General features: G+C 34.2%; 1 protein-coding gene across 2 annotated transcripts in view; it reads left to right on the plus strand.

Moving 5' to 3' along the window:
- pgbd5 (piggyBac transposable element derived 5) overlaps window positions 1-23,770 on the plus strand; it is a 33,490-nt gene extending 9,720 nt beyond the window's left edge. Inside the window, exons 2-7 of one of the 2 annotated variants that reach the window (NM_001145605.1) lie at window positions 1,369-1,799; window positions 12,816-12,950; window positions 14,313-14,493; window positions 17,362-17,559; window positions 21,371-21,476; window positions 23,575-23,770. In NM_001145605.1, the coding sequence (NP_001139077.1) occupies window positions 1,369-1,799; window positions 12,816-12,950; window positions 14,313-14,493; window positions 17,362-17,559; window positions 21,371-21,476; window positions 23,575-23,770 (1,247 nt within the window). Of the gene's footprint in view, window positions 1-1,368; window positions 1,830-4,432; window positions 5,392-12,815; window positions 12,951-14,312; window positions 14,494-17,361; window positions 17,560-21,370; window positions 21,477-23,574 lie in introns of those variants that run through there. The other variant, XM_073919886.1, reaches the window with a different exon arrangement.
- Window positions 23,771-26,735: the final 2,965 nt, after the last annotated feature.

A 26,735-nucleotide genomic window follows, 5' to 3' on the forward strand; every position in this document is an offset into this window, starting at 1 on the left:
ATTTAAAGTTGATCTCTGTGTCTGAGGTTTGTAATAGCATGATAGCTACTACCATGAGTTAGCATGATTCTATTATGAATCAGCATGCTATTAGCATGATTCTAGCATGAATTAGCATATTGCTAGCATGTATGATTTAACATGTTACTAGCATAAGTCTAGCCTGAATTAGCATGTTTCTAGACTGAATTAGCATGTTGTACTCATGAATTAGCATGTTACTAGTCTTATTTTAGCATAAATTAGCATGATTCTAGCAAGAATTAGCATGTTACTAGCGTGTTTCTAGCATTAATTAGCATGATGTTACCATGATTCTAGCATGAATTAGCATGTATGAATTAGCATGTTGTTAGCATGAATTACCATGTGCTAGCATGACTAGCATGTCACTGGCATGTTTCTAGTAAGATTAGCATGTCACTATGTTAAAGCTACTATCATGTGTTAGAATAGCTGGTCACAGTCTACAGGACAGTTGCTAGGGTGCTGAAATTGGTTTGCTAAGGAGTGGCTAGCAAGTTTAAAGGTCATCAGTGGTTGGCTGCTAGCTTGACTGAGTTGAATAAGGCCAGACTCTGTAGGAACAGTCTGATGCAGAGTTAAGAGCTCACAAAGTTTGACTCAATATTAAGTCAATGGGACTTTTGGGAATTTTCTGGGTCGTTTTTCGGAAAACCGAAAATCGAATCAGTTAGAAAAGATATAGCAACCCGAGTCAGACCAGTTTGAAGGTCTGACAAAAGTTTGGAGTATGTAGCTTGAAAGGCTTAGGAGGAAATACAACTTAAAACTAGTCTCAGAAGACGGAAGAAGAAGTTTATGTAGATTATCACAATGGTGGCTTTTTCAAGCCACCATAATTACTACTGTGCATTGACAATGTTCTATTTACTGCAAGATTAGCTTTTTTGTAATCAGCTGCTGAATGATTTACTGTAAATATTTAAATGTTTTATTAAAATCTCATGTTCCGAATGTGTGTTTCACATATTATTTGATTTATTGATGCATTTTTTTCTGTTTATTTCTAACTTAAAATAATGGGCTTTGTGAATTATATTGTAATGCAATCATTGTATCATTATTTTCTGTAGTCATGTGCATAGCAAAATTGTTGCAAACCATTTATGTGTTGATTTTAAACAAAACATATTAAATTTAGTAATGTTCAGCTTCATTTGTTACTTTAAGTTCAGCCCAAATAAATTGTTTACAGCCACTTAACATAAAAAAGAGTAAATCCAAGGAATCATCTTTGAATTTTTTTTTTCAATGCAATGTGCTTTTAAGAAGTTACACAATTAAAAAATATCTAAAAACAACAACAACAAAAAAATATCTTAAAACATACCTTTTATTTTATAGGTCCAACACAGAAAATGTCAGCCACCGCTACAGCCATGGACTTCTTCCAGCTGTTTGTACCGGACAACGTCATTCAGAACATGGTGACCCAGACCAACATGTATGCCAAGAAGTTCCAGGAGCGTTTCGGCAGTGATGAAGGCTGGACCAACGTGACACTTGCAGAAATGAAAGCATTTCTAGGCTACGTTACATCTACTAGCGTGAACCGCTGTGAGTCGGTGTTAAGCATCTGGAGCAGTGGTTTCTTCAGTAACCGCAGCATCGCGCTCAAAATGAGCCAGGCGCGCTTCGAAAAGATCCTCAAATACTTCCATGTTGTAGCCTTCCGCTCCAGCCAGGGTGGCAGTCAAGGCCTCTACAAGATCCAGCCCTTCCTGGACTCTCTTCAGCAGAGCTTCAGCTCTTCCTTCAGGCCCTCGCAGACACAGGTAAAACACACACATCACTCATTATCCCCAGTAAAACATATCTGTTCATTTACAGCTCATGTTTGGGACATTCAAGGGTTAAGGCCCAATCCCATTTGTATTTTTGTACCGCTACCCCTTCCCCTTGGCCCTTGAAACAGAAGGAGCAGGGTGTCAAAATGTACCCCTAAGAAATGGAACAGCACTACAACACCTGCACACGTCATCATAAGTCATTATGATCTCTTGCTTCACTACACCTTACTGACAGGGTATTCCAGTGTCATCGAGTGTCAGAATGTTTTATGAATTGAATTTTTAGAATGAATTTTAGCGGTTTTTATTGTAGCACTTTTTTCTTAAAGCACGATGGTAAAACACGAACACCGTTATGAATATATTAAAACATGTGCTTGTTTGTTGTAAAAGATTTGTAATAATGACAAAAAAATAGAATTTGTGGATCTCCTGACTTCCGGGTGCAACTATGCTGCTGTTGTGGCTGGTGTATTCTGGGAAATTTTCTTACCACTTGGTTTCGAAGTATGGTCCTGAAAAATCTCAGTTTAAAGGGGTAGATTTGTTATTGAGGCTTGTTTATTTACGCTTTCAAATGCATTAAGGGCCTCAATCAGTCTGCTCAGACAACTTTGATGTTAAAAATTCAACTCTATTGTACATTTCAAGTTAATCAGTACAATTTTTTTGGAGTTAAAATTTAATGCCTTTGCACTTTTACTGTAGTAAAACATATTATATGGGTATCTGTACTTTTATTCAAATACTTGATCTGTAACCCTGAATCTCAATATTATTTATAAATAATCTGAAAGCTGAATAAATAAGCTTTTCATTGATGTATGGCTTGGTCGATTTGGTCAAGATAAAACTATTTGAATATCTGGAGACTTAGGGTTCAAGAAAATCAAAATATTCGAAATACTGAAAATTACCTTTAAAGATGTCCAAATGGAATTGTGGCAAAGTTCATTACTAAACAAAAATAAAGTTTGGTATACTGTCTGACTATACTTTCTACAGACTGAAAAATTAACAAAATGTAAAGTATTTTGGGTAGTCATTCATTCATTCCTTTTTTTTTTCGGCTTAGTCCCTTTATTAATCTGGGGTCGCCACAGCGGAATGAACCACCAACTTATCCAGCATATGTTTTACGCAGCGGATGCCCTTCCAGCTGCAACCAATCTCTGGGAAACACCCATACTCTCTCATTCACACACATACATTATGGACAATTTAGCTTACCCGATTTATCTATAATGCGTGAAACCGGAGCACCTGGAGGAAACCCACTCGAACACTGGGAGAACATGCAAACTTCATACAGAAATGCCAACCTACCCAGCCGAGGCTCGAACCAGCGACCTTCTTGCTGTGAGGCGATCATGCTACCCACTGCACCATTACAATGCCATCTTTAGATATCTAAATTATTATTATTATTTTACTATTATTATTATTATTGTTATTATTATCTAATCTAAATATTCTTATAAAATAGTTAATAATTTTGGCTCATACACTGTATTTGTTATATTTATACAAACATATATATATATATATATATATATATATATATATATATATATATATATATATATATATATATATATATATATATATATATATATATATATATATGTATGTATGTATCATGCAACTTAAGACAAGACTGGTTTAAAAAAGGCATGCTTTTAATGCTCAAATGCTTTTTCAATTAAGATTTTTTAAAATGGAATTATTGTAATGTTTTGTTTTCAATAGTTAAATATAGAAGTTTGAAAGGAAATGAGGGTGAAAATGGCAAATAAAAAAATGTCCCCAAAGACAAACTAGGGGTCAGCAATCACTGTCAGTCAGCAAAGAGAAACTCCACAAACCGAATCTTCACAGTATTAACTTTTTGGAAACTATTCAATTTCTGTGCCAGGGAAAGTGGGTTTGGGACTGAAATCGGAGCACGTTCTGCTGTAATTGGGTGAGTCTAGAGTGCCGTCACAGTTCCCAGCCTGAGAGCTTTATAGGACCATTGAGAAATCTGTTAAATCTGCTGCTCTTCATAGCTGCTCAGTGCAATAGTTGACGTCTGGTGCACTTTTTTATCTGAATCTAACATACAGTACACAGATTAAAAACAAAACAGGAGTATGTTCTAAAAGACAACTGTTGCCTTTCACAATTAAAAACATATTAAACTATCCGTAATCTCATAAAAATAATAACTAATAGTTGTCACTATACTTTCTCAGTTCTTTGATTACATTAACAATTGCTAAAAGTTTCTGTATCACAAGATTTCTAAAAGTTATGTTTAAAAGGCACCTATTTTACCCCATTTTCTCCAGAATGTGTCTGTAAAGTTTCAGCTCAAAACACCCGTCAAATTTTTGGTTATACCTTTCAGAATATTGGAATTTCTACTCTGAACAACTATGTAGCTGTTTTTGTTGCCTGTGCCTTTAATGCTAGTTCTTCTTTCTGCAACGATGAGTCACACACAATGTTGTTACAAAGTACACACACACACACACACACACACACACACACACACACACACACACACACACACACACACACACACACACACACACACACACACACACACACACACAAACACACACACACACACACAGCAAACACACACATAGACCACACGTTTAACTTTGCACTGTTTTTGCACGACAAATGCAGCAGGATACACATTAATACACTGCAGTATGGACATACGTTGTGTTCATGTACAAAATAAACCTTAACATCCACAAACCCGGATTAAAGCGTCTTCTTTTATAATTGTACTGACATGCGGCTGTAGTGCAAAAAGTAAAAATGGTCAAATTGCTGTAATTCATTATAATGCACTGTTTTAAAAACATTTTAAACTGAAAATTCATTCTTGATCACATTTGATGATGATTGATGATCACAGCGAGCTCAACAGATCTTTTAATCCTGGTTGCTTTGCGCACATTCCGTCTTTTTGATATGAGTATACGCGTTACTACTGAGACATGTTAATATGCAGCTGTGAGCCAAATCTGTGGGCGGAGAAACCACACTCCTACATCACGTTGCGGTGGGCCTCAAAATGGGAGGGATTTGCATCCTATTTTTAACATCAGGAAATTTAAAAAAAGAAACTTATATCATTCCAATATGACTGTAAACACACTATACCTACACACAATTCTGTCCAAACAGTTCCCAAAAGATGATTTTTATCATAGGTGCCCTTTAAAATCCATATAACACATTATTTAATTAAAACTAGTATACCCTAATTTCTTTACTAGCACAAATATAAACATTGGTGGAGGTATGGTTCAAAATTCAGATTTTTACAGAGGGGACTTAGGGATCTATTTTTAAGATGCCACAATTCAGAAAATACTATGAAAAGACAGGGAAAAAATTCACAATTTCTTTGTACAGTAGAATAAAATGTTGTATATAAGACAAATAATGTATGGACAACTATAAAGTTTGGTGTATTCTATTTGAAATGACACAAATTTTTAAAAATGTATCAAGGGAAAAACTTAAAAGTGAATTTTGGTTATACACTTTATGAAAAGCCGAAATTCTAAAATTGAAAAAGAAAAAAAAACTAACACACAGTACAACTGATGTTTATCATTATTGCTCTAAATCAACAACACTAATATAAATTGGTCAAATTTGCTTGAATAAAGCCAAACAATAAAAGTAGATATTTGATTTAAAGAGCTAAGATCATAGACAGTAAATGTCAATTCTGTTAATCTAATACCCCCAAATCTCACTGTAAATGTAGTCTTCGGTTAAATAAAATGACAGCAATTATGCAGTCATTGTGTCAGACACTGAGATGTCAGGCTAACATTAGAGAGTTCACTGTTAAACTACAAGAAAACCACAGCTGTGCCAAATACACCATTTCGACAGCCTCCTACATTCCTTCTGCTTTTTCTCTCTTCATTTGCAAAATGAGTTTTCAGCGGATTCAATAATCTGGGCTTCTGCCTTCAGATAGGAGACATACAACCGGAACAGAGTTGTAAAAAAAAGTCATCTTGAAATATGGGATACAATTTGAGCAGTGCATTATTCAGCAAAAGTGAACTGCTTTTATTACGCTCAGTCAAATTAAAGGCCTGATATGCAATTAGAATGAATGATTCGCGTTTCCTGACTCAAGACATTGTTTCTCAAACAGCATGAATAATTTACAGGGTATAATGCCTCTCAGCACATTCATCTTTTAAACAGCCGTCGGGCATATCTTTTAGAAACTAGAGTTTTGGTATTCTTTTCCCTTGATTCGTAGTAGGGCTAGACAATATATTGCTTCAGCATCGTATCGCAATGTGATTATTTACAATAGTCTCATCACAAGTATATGCAATGTTGAGTCTAATTTCTAATTATATCATATAATAATAATAAAATAATAAAAATGTTTTTTGAGGCCTGTGACTGTGTGAGGGTTTTAAAAGCATTTAGGCTTAAAAAATTATACCGTTTATAAAACGGTAAATGTTTAGAAAACGAAGACTACGCAGTAATATTTTACATTTTACTGTAAATTAATATTAAACATTTTATATATTATTCAACAGCTGCATACCTGAATACAGTTCAACTACTCAGAAAACAGCCCTTTCCTACAGAATCATCCTAATCAATCCAAAGCGATGAATTCTTTCCAAATAGTTAATTAACATTGTTAGATTTTTTCATTGTTGTGAAATCCTAATTCGTAGTGACCAGCAATACCACTGGGGTTTGTTTTTACATTATTATTTTTGATATATTTAATTGTTCTACTTATATTTTTTCATCAATTTTATTTATTAACATCATAAAATTTGTGTATTCATTATTTTATAAACCAGATTATTAGACTTTTAATAAAAAATATTATTACTGTTTATTTTGTGTTTGATTATTTATTTAAAATGTTAGATTTTTACATTTTACATAATTTTACATGTTTATTTTAGTCTTTTGTTTTCACAACCTCGGCTCGTTCCTGCTTCACCAATCACTGTTCTCCCTTACAAACCACCTCTCTCCAATCTCGTGAACCATCACCAGCTTTATAATCACCTGCATTGGTTCCCCCTCATCAAAGGACACTATGAAGACCCATCTCATTCTTCCACTCATCAGCTGGTATTAAGTTGGATGGTTGTCCTCACCTTCGCTCCTTCATCTTCTATTCTTCCATGGATGTCCCTTATGTGCCTTCGAATCCCTAACCTACTGATCAAGGGAAGTGATTACTCTCATATGGTGTTTACTTGAAAATCTGCCACTTAACTCATGAACTGTGTGTCTGTATACTCACCTACTGATGTTCCCAAGAACGAACGGTGTGTGAGATTGCCAACATCAGATGTTTACATTACGAGCTGTTGAAGAAGATTGCGAACAGCTGTGACACCACTCTCCTCCTTCCTCATTTGGATTCGATTACTTGTTTTGAATGAAACTCTTAAACGATAACCTTCCTTGTCTTGCAGCGTGACATTTAATCAGTTTTTAAAATGTTATTATTTACTTAAATTTTTTTAACATCTTTATGCTTTTTCTTTGAACAATTTCAGAGACTCCTCCGACACTTTCTTGTGGCCGTCGTATATCAGTTTAAAAATGGCAAATACAATTTTTTTTGAAGAAAAAAAACATATAAATAAAAAAATCATAAAATCTTTAATACAGTAAAGACATATCATTAAAAAAGAAACAATTTGATTAGTTTAAATAAGCATTATTATCAAATAAAACTGATGAATAAACAAATAAACAAATGAAAATAATAAGTGAAGACAATTACTAAAACAAACAAATTAGGTTAAATATAAAAAGCTCATTACATAATGAATAAAATATATTTAAATATGTAAATAAACAAATACGCTATAAAGAGTCAAAAGTTTAGTTTAGTAGAACTAAAACATTTTAAATAATAGCCATTTTTACTGTAGAAATTGGGTCTTTATAAAAAAATATGTTTGGGGTGAAGGGGTATCATTTTATCAGCCTACACTGCCACACTGTAGCTTCGGCTTTATATCCCCTATTAGTAAACAATCAGTCATTCAGTATAGCCACACAAGGCCCGTTTAACCCCTTCAGCTCTCAGAGATGGTTTGCTGAGTCACACACAACTCAAAATGAATAGATGTGATTGTTTTTAGGGAATATGACTGCTTGCTTCTATCATCAGCTTCTATCATAATTCATTCATTCATTCATTCATTCATTCATTCATTCATTCAAATTCAAATTCAAAGAGCTTTATTGGCATGACTGTAAAACAAATCACAATGTTGCCAAAGCAATAACAAAATACAGAACATTCATATAGATAAAAGAAATATTCATTCATTCATTCATTTTCCTTTGGCTTAAGCTGCAATCACACTAGAGTTTGAGCATGTGAAATTCTGTCGTACATCGCTGCGAAAAAGGGCGGTATTAAACTAGATCATTAGACATTTAAAAAAGTGAGCGATTGGTCTATGTTTTAAATTTCTGTCCAGAGAGGCCATGTTTTGATCCTCAATTGGTCTCACACAGTCAAGTGATGCGATTTCGCTGGTCAGAGTTCACCAAGCTTGAACTTTGCACCCGCAGCGAACTGCGAAACGTGACGCATGACCCTGTGTTTCCGGTCTGAAGCAATCGCATGCGTAGGAATGGAAGTCTATGGAAAGTAAAGTCCAGTGTGACCGTAGCTTTAGCCTCTCTTTTAGAGGTTGCGACAGCGGAATGAACCGACATAACTGATTTATTATTATTATCATTATTATTATTATTATTATTTTATATTATTATTATTATTTATTATTATTATTATTATTATTATTATTATTACAACTACTGCAACAATTTAATAATACATTCTAACCATTTTCACAGTATGAATTACATCTTCATACAATAAATATGTCTGGGCGCTATCGTTGTGGAGGGGGATTGAGTAACGTCTAAAAGATTAAAACCCATTAATTGATTTTTTGATTTATTGTTTTATTTAGCACAAAGGAAATTGTGACATTATCTAGGTAATTTAAATAAAATGAAAGTGGATTTTCCTTTGAGAAATGTTCCCGTTCCTCTTTTGTGTTGATGATGAAATGCTAATTAAGGTCCTGTGATCTCCTGCCCTTTGAAAATCTCATTAATTACTGTTCCTACTCAAGTGCTCTTTTGAGACATTTTACAATCCTTATGCATATCAACTACACTTAATGGTAGAAAAGTAGGCTTCAAAATACATTTACAACCTATAAATATTGAAGTAGCTCCCCTAAAACCAATAGGGGGTTATATCCCTTAGTAGTAAACACGTCATTCAGCTTCCTGTCTTTCTTCTATAGAACACAAAGGAAGGTTTTTTTATATGCTGAACATATTTTGTCTTCATGTTTGGCCCTCATAAAATGAAAGAAAGTGGGATTGTGTTTTAACTGCATTTGTCCATAATGAAAGTTTTGTTTTGGACTCAATTGACTTTCATTATTTGGACAAATGCAGTTAAAACACTCTGCAAAACTGTATGTCATACAGGTTTATTAAATTTTTTTATATGCTTTTTTATGCATTTTTTTACCTTTTTAGTTTTGTTGTTGGCACTTTAGTCAACTTTGTGCATTATGAATAATAATAATAATTCCTTACATTTATATAGCGCTTTTCTGGGCACTCAGTCTCCTCATCCACCACCAGTGTGCAGCATCCACCTGGATGATGCGACGGCAGCCAATTTCCACCAGACCAAACACCACAGACCAGCTGATTGGCGGGAAGGAGACAGAGTGATGAAGCCAATTATGATATGGGGAGGGTTAGGAGGCCGTGATGGACAGAGGCCAGTGGGCAAATTTGGCCAGGATGCCGGGGTGAAACCCCTACTCTTTTTTGAATGACATCCTGAGATTTTTAACAACCACAGAGAGTCAGGACCTCGGTTTAACGTCTCATCCAAAAGACGGTGCTCACTGAGCAGTATAGAGTCCCCGTCACTATACTGGGGCATTAGGACCCACACAGAATGCAGGTTGGGCACCCCCTGCTGGCCTCACTAACACCACTTCCGGCAGCAACCTAGATTTTTTTTTTTTAAAGCTTTTCCATGCGGTCTCCCAACCAGGTACTGACAGGGCGCAGCCCTGCTTAGCTTCAGTGGGTGACCATGTGAGAGTTGCAGAGAGCTGTTGTACTTCCAACAGAAATGGTGTATTAAGTAGGGGCGGGGCTTTCTTTTTGCATATCATTCAATCATAGCAAACTAACAGTGAGAGGGGCAGGGTTAAGACTATTGTCCCTGAAGCCGTCAAACTGATTTCAACAGAGAAGGACCGTTACTCCAAATGCAGAAGCAAACTTATTTTTTTTCAAATGATTAGCTTGGGCAGATTAGATTTTATCTAAAGAATAAAAATGTGCTCTAGCAAAATAAGGAAAAGATATTCACATTAGGGCTGTACGATACTGAACAAAAATGGCATTGCCATATTTTGATTTGCTGCAATTATATTGCGATACGAATACAATTTCACTAGATGGTTCTATTTGGAAGGAATTCATTCATTTAGACAGATTGGGATTACTCTGAAAGATTATGGGGATTATTCTGGATTATTATTGGGTAGATATAAATGTAATATGTTACATCACAGTATTCACGTACAGAAATGTAATAATCAAATGTAAAATTTCACTGTATAGTCTTCATTGTATAAATTATTTTTATAACTACATCTTTATTAGTCACAAACACTACAATTGCCTGTGCCTGAATACTTTAAACTCTCATGCCTAAACACTTACACAGTCACTGGCCTTAAAAACAAATCCAAATGATAAACTTTCACTTCATTATGGTGAAACTCTTCAGTGAAATCTTCTGTTTTCTGAACTGTGATGTTCTATAATCTATATAACACATATCATAAATAACATAAAGTCAACATTCCACTTCCTGTGATGTGACTATTGTGGATGTGCACATTGCGATATCGATCCTGAAACAATATATTGTGCAGCACATGGATTTTAATGAATTATTTCAGCTCTTAAACCAGAAATATGCATTATGTGTGGCTTTGTGTGTTCCATCTCACTGACACCCCTCAAATACTGGCCTACCATGAGTAAACTAAATACCATCTATGCCTCTCAGCTTTCTCTGCCATGTTGAAATCACCTTGAGTATGTGTGCCAACCAGCCTACACTGCCCCACATTCATTGCAACTCTGTAGCTTCGGGTTTATATCCCTTATTAGTAAACAATCAGTCATTCAGTACAGTCACAAGGCCTGTTTAACCACTTCAGTTCCCAGAGATGGTTTGCTGAGTCACATGTGACAAAAAATAAATAGATGTGATTGTTTTTAGGGAATATGACTGCTTGCTTCTATCATCAGCTTCTAATATAATTCATTCATTCATTCATTGTCCTTTGGCTTAATCTCTATTCTAGTCTCTAGTCTCTATTTCCCTACTGTGCAAGAAACATGTGCAATACTTTCTCATACACACTTGTACAGAGCACCTTATAACAATATAAAATGCAATACTTTCTCATAGGCATTTGTACACAGCACCTTATAAATCGTATATTTATAACAAATCTGTACATACAACTCATCATCCAGATCTCTTTTGTCTAATTGCATCACTTGTCCCTTTGTGTACACTGAAAGCTTTTGTTGCCAAAACAAATTTCTCGTGTGTATAAAGCACACTCGGCATAAAAACCTATTTCGATTCAGATTTTAGAGGTCGCCACAGTGGAATAAATCGCCATCACTCATTTATTTATTTATTATTATTATAACATATATTTTTCTTTTTGACTGAGCAATCATCTGTTCTCTTCATGCACCCCTTGAGGGGAACTTCAACTTTTAAATGGTAAAACTGCAGTACATTATGCATTGGTAGGGAGATCACAAGTTAACTTAGCTCTATTTTTAGTGCCCTAACATTTTAGGAAAAAAATATAATCATTTTGCTTTTTTTATATCTTCTTCATATTTTTTTAAATTCATTGTTTAAATCAAAGAACACACATGACATTACGCAGCATCACAGTATTTTATAATCCCCTTAAAGTTACATTGTCACTACTGTATAGTGTGTCGTATTGGAGTGATTAAAACCCAACACGTCTCTTTTTTAAAATTTCCGGACGTTAAAATAGGACCCAAATTACAGTGATTCTGAGGCTCACTTCAGTGTGAAGCAGGAGTGCGGTTTTCCCCAGCAACTGAATTGATTGACAAGCACTATTTTTCTGTGATCGCATGAATACACATGTTCACAGAACATTTTTTTGCAAATAAACTGGGAAAAAAATGTTCCAACTTACTGTGATTTTTTTAAAGATTTATAAGTTAAAACATTTTCAAAACAGAGTATGTTTATAATAAAGACAGTAAAATTGCTATGTAATTTTTAACTGCTATAATCACCATGGCCATATGGTGTCAGTAAACGCTAATATGTTTATATGTGTGTGTGGCAAACGGCACAAACGGCATTTGTGTGGAACTCATAATTTCAGAAAGGCTCATATAGACTCCACCACAAATACAGGAAATAAACTTAATTGGTATTTTTGACTAATGAGCTCTATTTCAGCTTCATCTATGTCTGTCTACATCACTGACTGCTGTTTATCTGAAGTAATGCAGGAGAAACAGACACGCACGGTGGGTGGGGAGAATCAGCTCAGTTGCATTTAAAGCCACAGGCTTCAAAAACAGCTACACTGTACTCAGACAATAAAATGGGCAGATTCTGAAGCCTTTATTAAATGATCTGATGGCTTTTTTGAAACTTTTCAAACACATTCTGGAGACATCAAAGGCTTATCTCACATCTTGCAGAAGGGGTAAAATAGGTGCCTTTAAAAAAAATTAAAAATCATTGTTGACCAATTGTCATTTTTTTAGAGGTGGTTCTCTAAATGACAGTATAATAAAGAGAATTGTAGTCACTGAAGTGCTGCTTTTCCTCAGGTCCTCCACGAGCCCTTGATTGACGAGGATCCCGTGTTCATCACCACATGTACAGAGCGAGAGCTGCGCAAGAGGAAGAAGAGGAAGTTCAGCCTGTGGGTTCGACAGTGCAGCTCCACTGGCTTCATCTGTCAGGTCAATCACACTCACAATCACCCATGCTGTGAAATTACAATCTTTAAAAATCAGTACGTCTTGGTTGACACAAACAAAGCAATTTTCCACCATTCTGTGATATTTGTTAACATAAATAAATAAAGGCCTACATTGAGGCAGATTACTAGATGCAATCAATAAAATATCATTTATAGAGTCAACAAAGAAAAAGAAAGCCCAGACCACTTAACATAATTGCTCTCTTCTTTTGGTCTGTGCCTATTAGAGAAAATAACTGCTGTGTGCCTGGAAAGCAAACCAAGCAGAATTTGTCATCCTCCTGTGAAATTGTTATTCTTTTGCAAATATTTTCAAAGTTATGTTTAACAAAGCAAGGGGATTTTCACAGTATTTTCTATTAAAAAAAAATAAATTCTTCTGGAGAAGTCTTGTTTATTTTTTATTTTTATTTTTTGCTTGAATATAAATGAATAAAAGCAGTTTTCTTTTAAACAAATTTAAAGTCTATCTTATTAGCCACCTATATAATACATGCATATATATATATTTTTTAGTAACTTTTTATTTTTGCATTAAAGTCATGTTTTAATCATATTTATGAGTTGAATGCACATGATTGCCACAACAAATAAAATATATGTTTTTTAAATTCTTAAGAAATTAAATATATAGAGAGAATAAATATTGACCTAAAAATTAATAAATTAAAAATTAAATAAAAAAATTATAAAAAATGAAATTATATATATACATATACTAACACACTAACACACACACACACACACACACACACACACACACACACACACACACACACACATATATATATATATATATATATATATATATATATATATATATATATATATAAGGATATATATATATAAGGAAAGTTGAATACGCTGGCCAGTTTTTTTTTTTTTTTACATTTAAATGAATGGTATTTAAAACAGTTTTTAATTCAAAACTTTAACACATTTCTATTTCCTTTCTAATACATGATGTAATCAATTTGTACTTTAAAAATGAGTATTGTTCTCATATTTATTTATTGTAAATGTTTAGGAAATGTTTTTGACACATCAAAAACTGTGGTTATGTTAACCATCCAACAAGCTAATCAGCAAAAAAAATAGTGTTTAAAATGTCACTAAAATTCAGTATTTCAACCTTATAATTTAATAGAAAACGAGGCAAATAACTGCAAAAATGCCACATTTTAAAAAAAAAAGAACATCCCCTTTCGCTAGGCTGGTTATGGACCTGACCTTTCTCAAAAATACTTAACATTGAACAAATAATTACGTCAACGTGATACATGTTAATGCATCTCCTCATGGTTTTATCCACAATAATAACGCTAATAACGTTTCTCAACAGATCTATGTCCATCTGAAAGAAGGTCCTGGTCCAGATGGTTTGGACACGCTAAAGAACAAACCGCAGCTTCACAGTCTGGTGGCCAAACAGCTCTGTCAGAATCTGGCCGGCCGCAATGCCATCATCTTCACTGGACCGAGCATCACGAGTCTAAACTTGTTCCAAGAGTTTGAGAAACAGGGTAGGTGTTAACCAGTGCTTGTCTGTCAGTTCCCTGCATCCTTATCTGCTCTACTTCTCTCAGCAAATTCTGCTCTGGCTTTGTGTTTTCTCCGTCTCTTTAATCTTCTCTCCATCTGATGTTCCTCGTCCCCTGCAGTTTTTAATTACACGCTGACAGCATCCTGTGGCAGAGAATAAATGGAGAGTGTGAGTGGAAGCTGACCTTGAGTTCTTACAGTAAACGTGTGCTTCATACTCAAAGATTATTTCAATGCCTTCTGCTGGGATGCAAGGAGAGAATGTTAACACACTTCACACACAGTGGATCAGGCTAGTGGCCAGCTTCACTCTTTCCCTCTGCATTTCAATATTTGACATTATGAGAGATGTAAGTCCTAACTGAATCTCTTGGAGAAGATAAATTAGCTTTAAACGAAATGATTTTTGTGGCAGTCTGTTTGCATGGGATAAAACAAAATATTTCTAGTTCGCAATTTTGGCTTAATTTCTCACAATTCTGACATGCTGTTGTGCATTACTGAGTTCACTTTTTACAGTTTTTCTCAATTGCTTTGGCTTAAATCTTGAATGAAATGTTTTAAAATGATAAGTTCAGGCCTCTGAACAATTACACTGTAAAACCCAAAAAGTCAAGGTAACTCAAACCATTTGAGGAAACTAATTGCAACATACCATTTAAATTCAAATACTAATCCTTGTGAGTACTGTGAACTTAATCCATTTGAGTAAACGAAAGAATTTGAGCAAAGTAAAACCCAATAAATAAAGAGAACTTAAACCAACTGAGCACTGTAAAACCCAATAAGTAAACTCAACTCAAACCGTTTGAGGAAACCGATTGCTGCAAACCATATGAGTTAAAAAACTAATCTGTATGAGTACTGTAAACTTACTCCATATAAGTTGAGGTAATGAGGTATTTAATTGACTCATTACCTTCAACACTGAGTTGAATTTCCTGTTGATTTCAGCAAATTGAAAATACTAGTACAAATGTTAAACAAAAAAATATTTTTGTGTTGTTGATCAAAGCTGATGAGACGATTCTCATTTAAACTGTCAAACCCTTCACACCTTCTCAATCATTTTTCATTGTGTAAGCCATCACGCTCAAAACTATTTATTTAAGTACCAAACACGTTTACTCATATCTGATATAGAAAGAGTTTGTAATGTCTGCTAAATTAGTAAATGACCACTAATTGCAATACAATTTAATCAACTATTTCCCCAATAAAATCTGGGTGCAAATATATATTACTCAACAATGGAAGTGGATCAAAAAGTGTCATCAAAGTTGTCTAAAAACTATTTACCAATACCATTCTTGTCGTACTATAGGACAATTTTGATCCATTTTGATACAATGCTGACTACTGTATATGCAGATCGCTCACAGCACAAACACTACTTTTTTTTGAAAATGGAGAACATTCACAATCCTGAACTGCAGCAACATGCTTGTGGAAGAGCAATTGGTTGACATGTAATCTCTGGCCTGACCAACGAGAGCGACAGGATGTTTGCGAAGACTTTTTTTCATGGATGTTTATTTTGTAGTATTTTTGTGTATTTGTGGGAACTATTTTTTTTAATCCAGAGTACAGCAAAAACAGTCAAATGTTTAAATGTTTGTTCTAATAAAATGTCTGTTTTATATTCTTATTTATTTGAAAATATAATTCATTTCTTTGAATTCAAAGATTAACTTTTAGCATCATTACTCCAGTCACATGATCCTTCAGAAATCCTTCTAATATTCTGATATGCTGGTCAAACATTTATTTCATATAACATTTTTTTAAAATTAATTAATGCAGGCTTGGTGAACAGAAAAAAGATATCTTTTTAAAAAAATCATAGTAGAATCAGTAGTATATTTTTAAAAATTCTAACTTTACATCTTGCAATTCTGACAGTATCTATCATAACTTAATATTTCAATTTTGCCATACTGTCTTTATTTCTTGCCATTCCGCTTATATTTTTATAATTAAAACTTCTTGAAATATACATTTTATTGCTCAAAACACTTTATTTCTTGCAATTCTGTGTTTATATTTTACAATCCAGAGTTTAATCTTGCATACTGAGTTAGTGACTTTAGATCTTGCAGTTCTGAATTAATGAATTATAATACTGACTTTCTGTTATTTTTAGTATTTACAATACCGGATTCAGTTTTGTTTTACTTTCTTATTTTACTTCCAACTTAATATTTTGCTGTTCTGAATTTAAATTGCATCTCGCAATTGCAAGGTTATATTGTATATTTCTGTTCCTTCAAAAAAAGTAAATCTTTGACAGTTAATGAAAAAAAAACAAGAACAACAAAGAAGATTAACCGAAGTGAATCAATAGTTACTTCAAGAAGAGTACAATTTTACAACAGTCCATTGTTTTTTTTTTTGTTTTTTTTGCAAAAGTGTTACTTTACACAAAATCTATGATATATATGTTCTGTAATAAGTTTAACTGCTGGGGAATGTCCAAAACTAGAGCTCAGTGGAATGGCGAAACAAAAGATGTAATAGCAGTTCAAACACTCCAGAGTAAATCCTACAGGACTTCTGACAGCACTGCACAAGCACATAAAATGAAAACCTTCAAGGGAAGATTAGTCACACAGTTGTCCTCTTTCTCTTGCGGCAAGGATGAATATGAGTAATCAGCACATCTCAATCAGACCTTAGATTCAGGCTAAAGCATCTGACGATGCTGTAGAGAAGACATCTGCTCACAGCTTCACACATGCAGTCCTCTATTCATCCAATCAGCTTTCAAATGTCAGCACTTGTTGTGCCGTGCACTGAATACTCAGGCTGTATATTCATTCTCAGATGGGCTATTATTTTTATTTCTGCAGGCATCTACTGCTGCGGGCTGCTGAGCATCAGGAAGAGTGATTGTACAGGCCTTCCACAGTCAATGCTGATCAATACAGAGGCTCCACAGCAGCGTGGCCAGTCTCATGTTAAGATGAGAGGAAATATGTCCATAATCAACTGGTACAACAAAGGCAACTTCAGGTTTCTCACTAATGCCTACTCTCCTACTAAAGAAGGTAAGAAAAACACACAAAAGACTGGCTTTACATTTCCTCTAGCTTAAATGTGAAGTAGTTTCTATCTACCTACTGAAATTATAAAAGTAAAACCTTTCCAAAATACCTCTTAGATTCACCATGTCTTGTAATCCACTATTTCTTACTATTCAGAATCCATATGCACCCACTAACAGGTCAAATCTTCTTCTCTCTCCTTCAAGTTTACAGCAAACCTGAATGCCAAAATGCCAAATTTTAGATATATATAAATAGTCTATGCCAGTGTTTCTCAACTGGTGGGTCGCGACCCACTTAACATTTTCAGTGGATCGCGGAGTGTGTGGTCAAAAAAAACAACAAAAGTTAAATTTTTTACTTATTTTGCTTATACTAGACTTTTATTTTGAAATGCTTTCGCGACAACCCTACCATTTGACATGTGAAATTTCATTTAATTATAGCAACAAATATGTCGAAGCCCAAGTAGGACCCCGAACATGTAAAGTATATATATATATATATATATATATATATATATATATATATATATATATATATATATATATATATATATATATATATATATAATGACGACAAAAAAGACTTAAATTTACATTTAGAAACCAGAAAACATGTTTTATTAACAGTTTATTATTAACAGTATTTGTCAATTTTACTTTATAATATTTCTATAGTTTGATCCATTTTGTTAAATGACAGCAATAAAATAGTGTTTATTTGTAAGTCTTGGTGAATTTCTTATGATTTATCTGTCAGAAATGGCAGCTCTTAACGTAAAAAGCGCATTCAGTGAGATTGGCCCCTTCGAAAGCTAAAATGGAAAGCTCTATTTTTACCTTATTTAGAAGGGTCATAAATATTAATAAGCTCTTTTCTTATACTCCTGCAGCTCTGGTCTCTGTAGCTGCCACAGTGTGATATACTCTGAAATAAATATGTGCAACAGGGACAGACAGAGATGTATTTAGAGTTGTATTTCTGTCGGTTTAACTTATATGAAAATACAAAGAGGGAAATTATGTTGCCTCATTACAAATTTCACACTTAAGTTTATCTCTCCAGAATTTTGCATTCTGACAAGCTGTAAACAGACAAGATTCTCCATGGCTGTTAAATGTACATAGAATTACGCAAAATAAGAGTCTCACATACATAGGAAATATGAGCGGATTTATAAACTGGGAAATAGAAAAAAACTAGGAAAAAACTAGGAAATTTATTATTGATCCTGTAAATAATGTAAGAGTCTATGCTGTGTTTCAATTGGCCTGTTTTTTCAGCGGTCTTTTACACTCAAAGGATTTACATGAAAACCAAGGAAAACATCTGGTTTTGCAGCAAATTTCCTCCTCCCTTACAGTTTGCTCTTTCCGGATGTGCTGAAATCTGCCATATGTCACACATTCGGACTTCAATAAACCCACAGAAAGCAGGTTAATGTGTTTACATCCTGGGTGCAATCGCCATGAAGGCTGTGTCGATTGGTTTAAGCTTAAGCCGTTCGTGGCCTTGCTCTGATAAAGAAAATGCATGTAGATAGACTAAGTGTAGCTTATCATTTGAGAAGAAATTCTGCAAGTTCACCATCTTATATGAAACCTAAAAACTGATCAAATTCCTCCATCTTGCGAAAGCACCCTCAGTGTTTATTCTTGTTTTCCCCCTTTGGCCTCAAATTCTACTGTAGCTGGCACGTCTGTAAGCCAATCTGAAATTCTTTTTCGTTTTTTTTTAAAAAGCAGTGCTCATAAATGCTTTCTTAACAATAAATCATTCATTCATTCATTCACTAATTTTTCTTCATCTTAGTTCCTTTTTTATTAAGGGTCGCCACAGCAGAATGAACCAACAATTTATCCAGCATATATTTTATGCAGCAGCCAGTGGATACCCTTCCAGCCGCAACCCAGTACTGGGAAAATAATAAATCAACGTAAAAGTATTTATTTTAGACATTTAAAATTGTACATACGACACCATTGAATGTAGTTTCATTGAGCATAAATGATACAATCTATAGCAAAGCACCTCTTGCATTTTCACTATAGTATTGCGAGTTTAGATTGGTTTTATGTCAGTGTATGTGGATTAAATGAATATTGTGCGCATCATAGGATAAAGTAAGGCAAAGCCTAATCGTATTGCACTGATCTTCACTTTCTTTGATAGGCCTTGATCTCTTCACATCAGCAGCTTCACAACCGACAGTTAAGGGCTGGTACCAGACATTTTCATTAATTGAATGTAAGCATATACTGTATACTATAGTTTCGGCTGTATACTATGGGTTGCGGCTGGAAGGGCATTCGCTGCGTAAAAACTTGCTGGATAAGTTGCCGGTTTATTCCGCTGTGGCAAACCCGGATTAATAAAGGGACTAAGCCGACAAGAAAATTAATGAATGAAAGACTGTATACTACATAGCACCAATTCAATCTCATTCCTTTTTTTTCTTTTCTTTCTTTTTTTTTGCAAACAAGTCAAAAAATAAATGCATAAAAAAAACACTTGTTCATATATAAATGCACATAAACACATGTAAACAAATTCACGTTTGTGTGGTAATGGCTTCACCTCTGGTTTATGAGGTCAGGCAAACAGGAGATTAAATTTTGACATATATTTAATTCTCTTGAATCTCCAATAATCTGTTTGTACAGCCAAAACTGCCTCTGCTCTTCTGCCAAACTTTCTATACGTAACCTGAGCCTAAACTCAACTCACAGCTTCAATTTCTAGACAATGTGTATGTTCACAGTCTATAAAAATATTTATTCAAAAAAACTAAAAAAAAAAAAAATATATATATATATATATATATATATATATATATATATATATATATATATATATATATATATATATATATATATATATATATATATATATATATGGGAAGGGGGTGACATTTTCAATGAGAAATAACAAAACAAGAGGGTAGTGATAGATTGATCTCAAATATGGGAGACTAAAAAAACGGGAGTGTTGGCAGGTATGCTACAGTATATACTCGACTTGAAGAGGATGAAATGACTGGTCTAAACTTGCTGCAAAATAGATGTACACCATTAGTAATGGTTATTCAACACATTTGCCTTATTAAAATGATCTAAACATTTTAATCTTTTAATTATTGTAATTTTTTCGAGATATTGTCTTCCCTTTTCTGTCATTTATTATTCATTTGCTGAATATTTTAGTAATTTGATGATGATAATATATTACATAGACTATTTTATATACATTTCTAAAATTCTTTGGCATTCAAGTTTGCTGTGAACTTGAAAGAGAGAAGCAGATTTGACCTGTCAGTGGGTGCAAATGAATCCTGAATAGCATAAAAGTAAGAGAAATAGTGGATTTCTTTTTTTCTTCTTCTTCTTTAACCCATTGAAAAGAAACAGTGTATAACAGTGTCATAATGAATAAAATTATTGTTAAAAATTAAATTATGTTTTGTTTGTGTGTAAATGATGTGGGTAAATGGTGTGTTTCAATCTGGCTACCATCGCAAACGTATTTTAAACTTGTGGGCAGCACTATAAAGTATATATACCGTTCAAGTCAGAATTATGAGCCCCCCTTTGATTTTTTTTTTTTTTAGCTGATTCTAGTTAGTTAGTGATTTTAGGTTGTTAAATAATAATTCTTGTTAGCTTGTGATGCTAGCTAATGATTCATGTTAGCTTGTGACACTAGGTTGTTAGCTGATTTTTGTTAGTTTGTGATGCAAGCGTGTGACGTTAGATTGTTAGCTCATCATTTTGTTACGAGGACAGAATGACATTTCTTTATTCTCCTACTGTAGGTGTGATCATTAAGAGGAAGAGTGGAGAAATCCCATGTCCCCTTGCTGTGGAGGCCTTCGCTGCACACCTGAGTTACATCTGCAAATATGATGACAAGTACAGCAAGTGAGTTTGACCAGGAATCAAAGCAAGAGTTCAGTCCCCTAAAAAAATTAGCTGGTGATTTGCCTTCCCTCAGGACATCTAAAATGTACGTGACTCCCTCCAATCAGACCATTAAAGAAGATTTCTAGCTGAAATTAAGTCAATGGCTACTGGCACATTGAGCGTTTAAGCATAATAAGCAAACAATTGGTCTGTACAAGAAACAAAAGATTGTGGGCTTGGATTAATATAATGTTTCTTACCTAAGACCTCAGTGTACCATCAGGAACCTCTAGTGTTTCAAAACTGAATTTATCAATAATATTTATGATTTTTTTTATCAATAATTTACTTTACTTTAGCCTCATGCACACCAGGACGTTTAATGTTCATGCTTATCTCATGTTTAAGCAAGACCTTTTTTTATTTAATGCCTAGTGATTGCCTAGTAAATGTGCAAAACCACTTCCTGACACAGATGCTGCTTTATGAGAAACTAAATCACTGCTGTACACAAATGTTTTATGCTTCTGACACTCACAAAGTTGTCACCCTCATGCTTTTTGATTGTGTACTTAGCTATTTCAGGTCTATTTAAGCTCCTCCACTACAGCACACAAACAACTGGTCAAAAGTTTGCAGGAAAAAAAGTTACAAGCCATGAAAGAAAATTAAGTGAAAACGTAACTTACCATTGAATTCTATTGATCTTCAATTCCTTTGTGCTTGAGCGCTACCAGGAGGAGCAGGTTTAACCAAAAATGGAAGAACAGTAATCAGCCGCTTAGGGCCCCAGGATAGTATAAATTATACACATAACATCATTTTCTATCATATTTTGTATAGTGAGGGTGTAACAAATTTATTTTAACATAATTAAAACATCTACACAAATTTGCAGTCCTGCAGTCAAGTCAGGTAAAAATCAATTAATTCATTCTTTTTAGTTGTGAATTAATTTTTAAAGAAACAAATCATTTAGAAATTGCATTAAGATAAAACATGGAATATGAGATGCAGTGATATAAGGGGGGGGGGGGGGGGGGGGTAAATAAATACATTTCATAAAGTACAAATAGTTTCATTTTAGGACTGTTGGACCCCATGGCTGGAACTGCTAAGGACCCCCAAATTACTAAATCTGCCCATGGCATGTGAACAAACAACCAATCTCATTGGTCAGCCCATTTTTAACAGAATGAAGTTTCACAAACTAATTTCGAGAGGAGCACATAATATGATTAAGCACGACTGCCGTCTCGTCTGTAATCAGTATTCCAATCATAGTGATCCAAGCTTACTATAAATGGATAATTTTTCTCCCTATTGCTCTATCTTTGTTTTGGAAGAATCCCCCTTCCACCCCATTTCCTCCTTTTCCACCCTTTTCTAAAGGGGAGCTCTCGAGACCTACCTGATCTCGAATCCCCTCATATGCTTATTGACCGGGAAAGAGCCTTGAGCTCAAGTATCTCCAAGCTCAGGGTTCTCTCCCTGGACAGCATGCCAAACCTGCCATAAACGCTAAGCATATCTAAGTGGGAACTGTTGAATTGCCTCACAGCAAAACAGAATGAGCCAGAAGAGGTTTTATAAGCCCTCTGGGGTCTTAGGGGTTTTTTAGGCTCTGGTGAAGTATTTGGCATGCCCTGACATGTGCTTTTTTTAGTTTCTTATAAATATGTTAATGACTAAAGTCTGATGACACTGTATTTAGCCCAAACTGTGCTGAAATAATATGAAAGCAGCAGTCTGTATGGTGTGGCATTTTTTGATAGTTAGAGCCACAGAAAAGGGCTTTTGTGTGTGCCATTTTGCACATTCAATGTGCACACTCAAATTAGCTCCTTTGTTTAGTCATGAGCCATCATAGATAATAGCGCTTGATAATTGGTGCATGAGTGCTAGTATTGACTTTCATTTCCTGAATCACCAAGAACCAGAGTTTCAGCTAAAAATCTTCTTTAATGTTCCACCGAAGAAGTCACCTACAACTCGAATGGCCTGAAGGTAAGTAAATCATCAACAGATTTTCATTTTTGGGTGAACTCTCCCTCTGTGCATCCCTTATCCAAAGAGTACTGCATCCACATGGATTTACAACTCTTTTTCCAACTAGGTATTTCATTTTCCACAAGCCCAATAAGACCTGGCAGCAAGTGTTCTGGCTGACCATCAGCATTGCCATCAACAATGCCTATATCCTCTACAAGATGTCAGACGCCTACCACGTTAAGCGCTACAGTCGAGCGCAGTTCGGCGAGAGGCTGGTCAAAGAGCTTCTGGATATGGACGACTGCTCACCCACTCAATGAAAGAAACCGAATGCTGTTTCAAACACAACAACAGTAACACACACACACACACACACACACACACACACACACAAAACCCTCTGCCCTCTAGGGTCACTTAGAATAATCAAATCCTGTACGTAACACAAAACGTGCCAAGTCTGGTTGAAAAGGGATGTTTTTTTTTCACATCTAAACTCACATTTTAGATCCCATTCAGCCATTTGACAAGTCTCTTTAGTCCACTGTACATACAGTACATCACTGTAACACTTGCTGCATGAGAAACATAAAAAAACATCGTGCCCTTTGTAGATGTGCAATGATTTTTATCAATAGAGTTCCAGTAATAGTGTCGACGTAGTATTGAACCCTTGAGGTACACCATTTTGTGAATTCTCTCTGTTTGTGAGCGGCATATCCAACATTCAGCACTGATAAGCATACTGTAGAAACTCAACTGAGATGTGTAATCAGCAAAAACAAGAATGTAATGCAATTCACATGTTTAATCGCGGAGCATCGTTGATGTTCTTTCAAATATCTGGCCTTTTTCTATTTTATATCACTTAATATTTATCTTTATGACTCTTTTTTTAATAAAAGGCAACAATGTTAGTGATACAGATAATGTATTATGCCAGGTACACATGGCACTACTACTATGCTTCCCCAGTTGTTTTTTTGCACATTGAAATAGTAGAACAAGTAGGATTTGCAGATTTTAAATATATTCAAATATTTGAAATCATAATCATTCCAAATGAGATTTTCCTATATTTAGCACTCCATATATAAAAATCCTTCATCTGCCTTTCATTGTTATCCCTATGATTCTGTTAGTGAACTTATTATAAATCTAGTAAGAAAAAAGGGCCCAATATACAGTAGTATACCAAAAATAATGTAAATATGATTTCTTATAATTCATTTATATATTTTTATTGTGTGTAATTTAAATCGACTAGGGGCATTGATGTTTTCACGAAAAATGAATGAAAAGACTTAAGAAGAATGTCTCACTACCTGTAACCAGGTGGATTTACTGGATGTGGTCTTTTGCTGTTGTAGAATCTATAACAAGATCAGTTCTCAATGTTATTATATTGTAATAATTATGGTACAATTGCAGCATGTGGTGTAATTTGTCCCATCAGAGAGCAGACACAGATCCATACTGAAATATTTCCCTCAGGTAATATATATTTAAAGTAGTCAAACATGTCCCACTGTATCACTGTGTCACATTCATACAACATATGATGACCACTGTAGGGTCCTATGAATTCCTATGAATTGTTTTTTTTCTGTTTGTAATTTTTCTAGTCTACATTACATTGTGATGGTCAATCTTAATACTACTAAAAATAAATAAATAAAATAACAATAATTAAAGAAACTTCTGAAACCATGTAATTCAGTTCATTAAAAGTTAAACAAAATTTATCTTTTTTTAAAATGATTATTATTATTTTTAGAGGGGTTTCACTTTTAATTTAAATAGAATGGTGGAGGTTACAAACAAAAAAATATTGGGAGAAGAGAGAGGAGAAGGGACGGCAAAGGACCTTTAGACAGGAATTGAACTCGGGTCACCGTGAGCACCATGGTGCTATATTTTGGCCCACTTAAACACTAGGCTATTGGCTATGACAACAAAATTGTTCCTATTATGAAATCAATTTGTTCAAATTCCATTTTAATATTTACTTTCAAAACACTGTAGAACAATTGTGTAGTTATTTCTTAAAGGTGCAGTAGGTGACTGTCTTCAAAAACATTTTTGGTTGTGCTGGGTAAAAGTCTCTTCAGCCAGACGGAATCTGCTGACGTTTTTTGCTATTTCTGTGGAGAATTTTGGTAAAAGTATGTGGATTTCTGTGGATATATTTTGGGAGTATGATAACTAAAAGCTTAATATATGAAATAAAAATAATATCTTTTTACTTTTATTTAATGTTTACAATGCAAATCCAATTAGATTCACTTTATTTGGCAAATAAAGCAAGTTTGTCATATTTCTAGTAAAAGACAGAAAATATTACTTTACAAACTGCATTGTACATAAATCAGATGAACATTTTTACATGTCAACAATATTTCTGAAATTAAGTATAAAAAAACTGAATAAATATAGATTTACACACATTTACTCAAGTAAATGAACAGAATTAATTATGGGCTAAAAATCTGCGGTATTATGCGCACGCAGACTCCAGTTGGGCCTAGTTATGTTTAAGGTAAATTATCTAAATGTATTTATATGTATTTTTTTATTCTGGGTAAGATATAAAACTAAAAAATGTTCATTCAATTAAAATTTATTGGGCCGATAATTCTGATAAGTAGCCCAAACTGTCAGTCAGCAAATGTAGATTTGCACAACTGCGCACCTCTGTTCACGCAGAGTCACTGTTTGAGAGTACATGTGCGCTGTGGTCACATGGACATGAGTGACAGCAGTAAAAACAAAAGCTGAATTAAATTAAAACTTTTTAAAATCCTGGATCAATATTGGAGTTACTTTTTAAAGCTGGAGGAAGGATGATACAATGGCTGAAATATTTATTTTAACAGGTAATGTTATGTTTTAAAACTTTAGTAACGCAAAGCTGATGTAGATTTTGTTGTTGTTTTTAATGAATAGGTTATATGCACAGAAGTGTTGTTCACCAACTGAAACCTTCTGACGAAAGATTGATATGACGTTTCAGTTTCATGAGGGATCTTTTACAGCAAATTTAATGTCGATTTTTATTAACCATATGTAAAAATGGCTATTCCGCCTAGCCTGCTTTACTGAGGTAAAGTTGGTTTTATATTCTCATTGGTTCATTTTTGAACAATGAGAACCTGTGATGCGCTCCCTATATTGTTTTCTATGCTATTTTGAATATTCAGTCTAAAATAGCATGTAAGTATGGCTTAGTAATTAGTGTAATTTCTACATGCTGCCGGCCAACCAGTAAGCATAAAGTAGTCGCTT

This window comes from Danio rerio, chromosome 13 (genome assembly GCF_049306965.1).
Source record: "Danio rerio strain Tuebingen ecotype United States chromosome 13, GRCz12tu, whole genome shotgun sequence".
NCBI classification, from domain to species: Eukaryota; Metazoa; Chordata; class Actinopteri; order Cypriniformes; family Danionidae; genus Danio; species Danio rerio.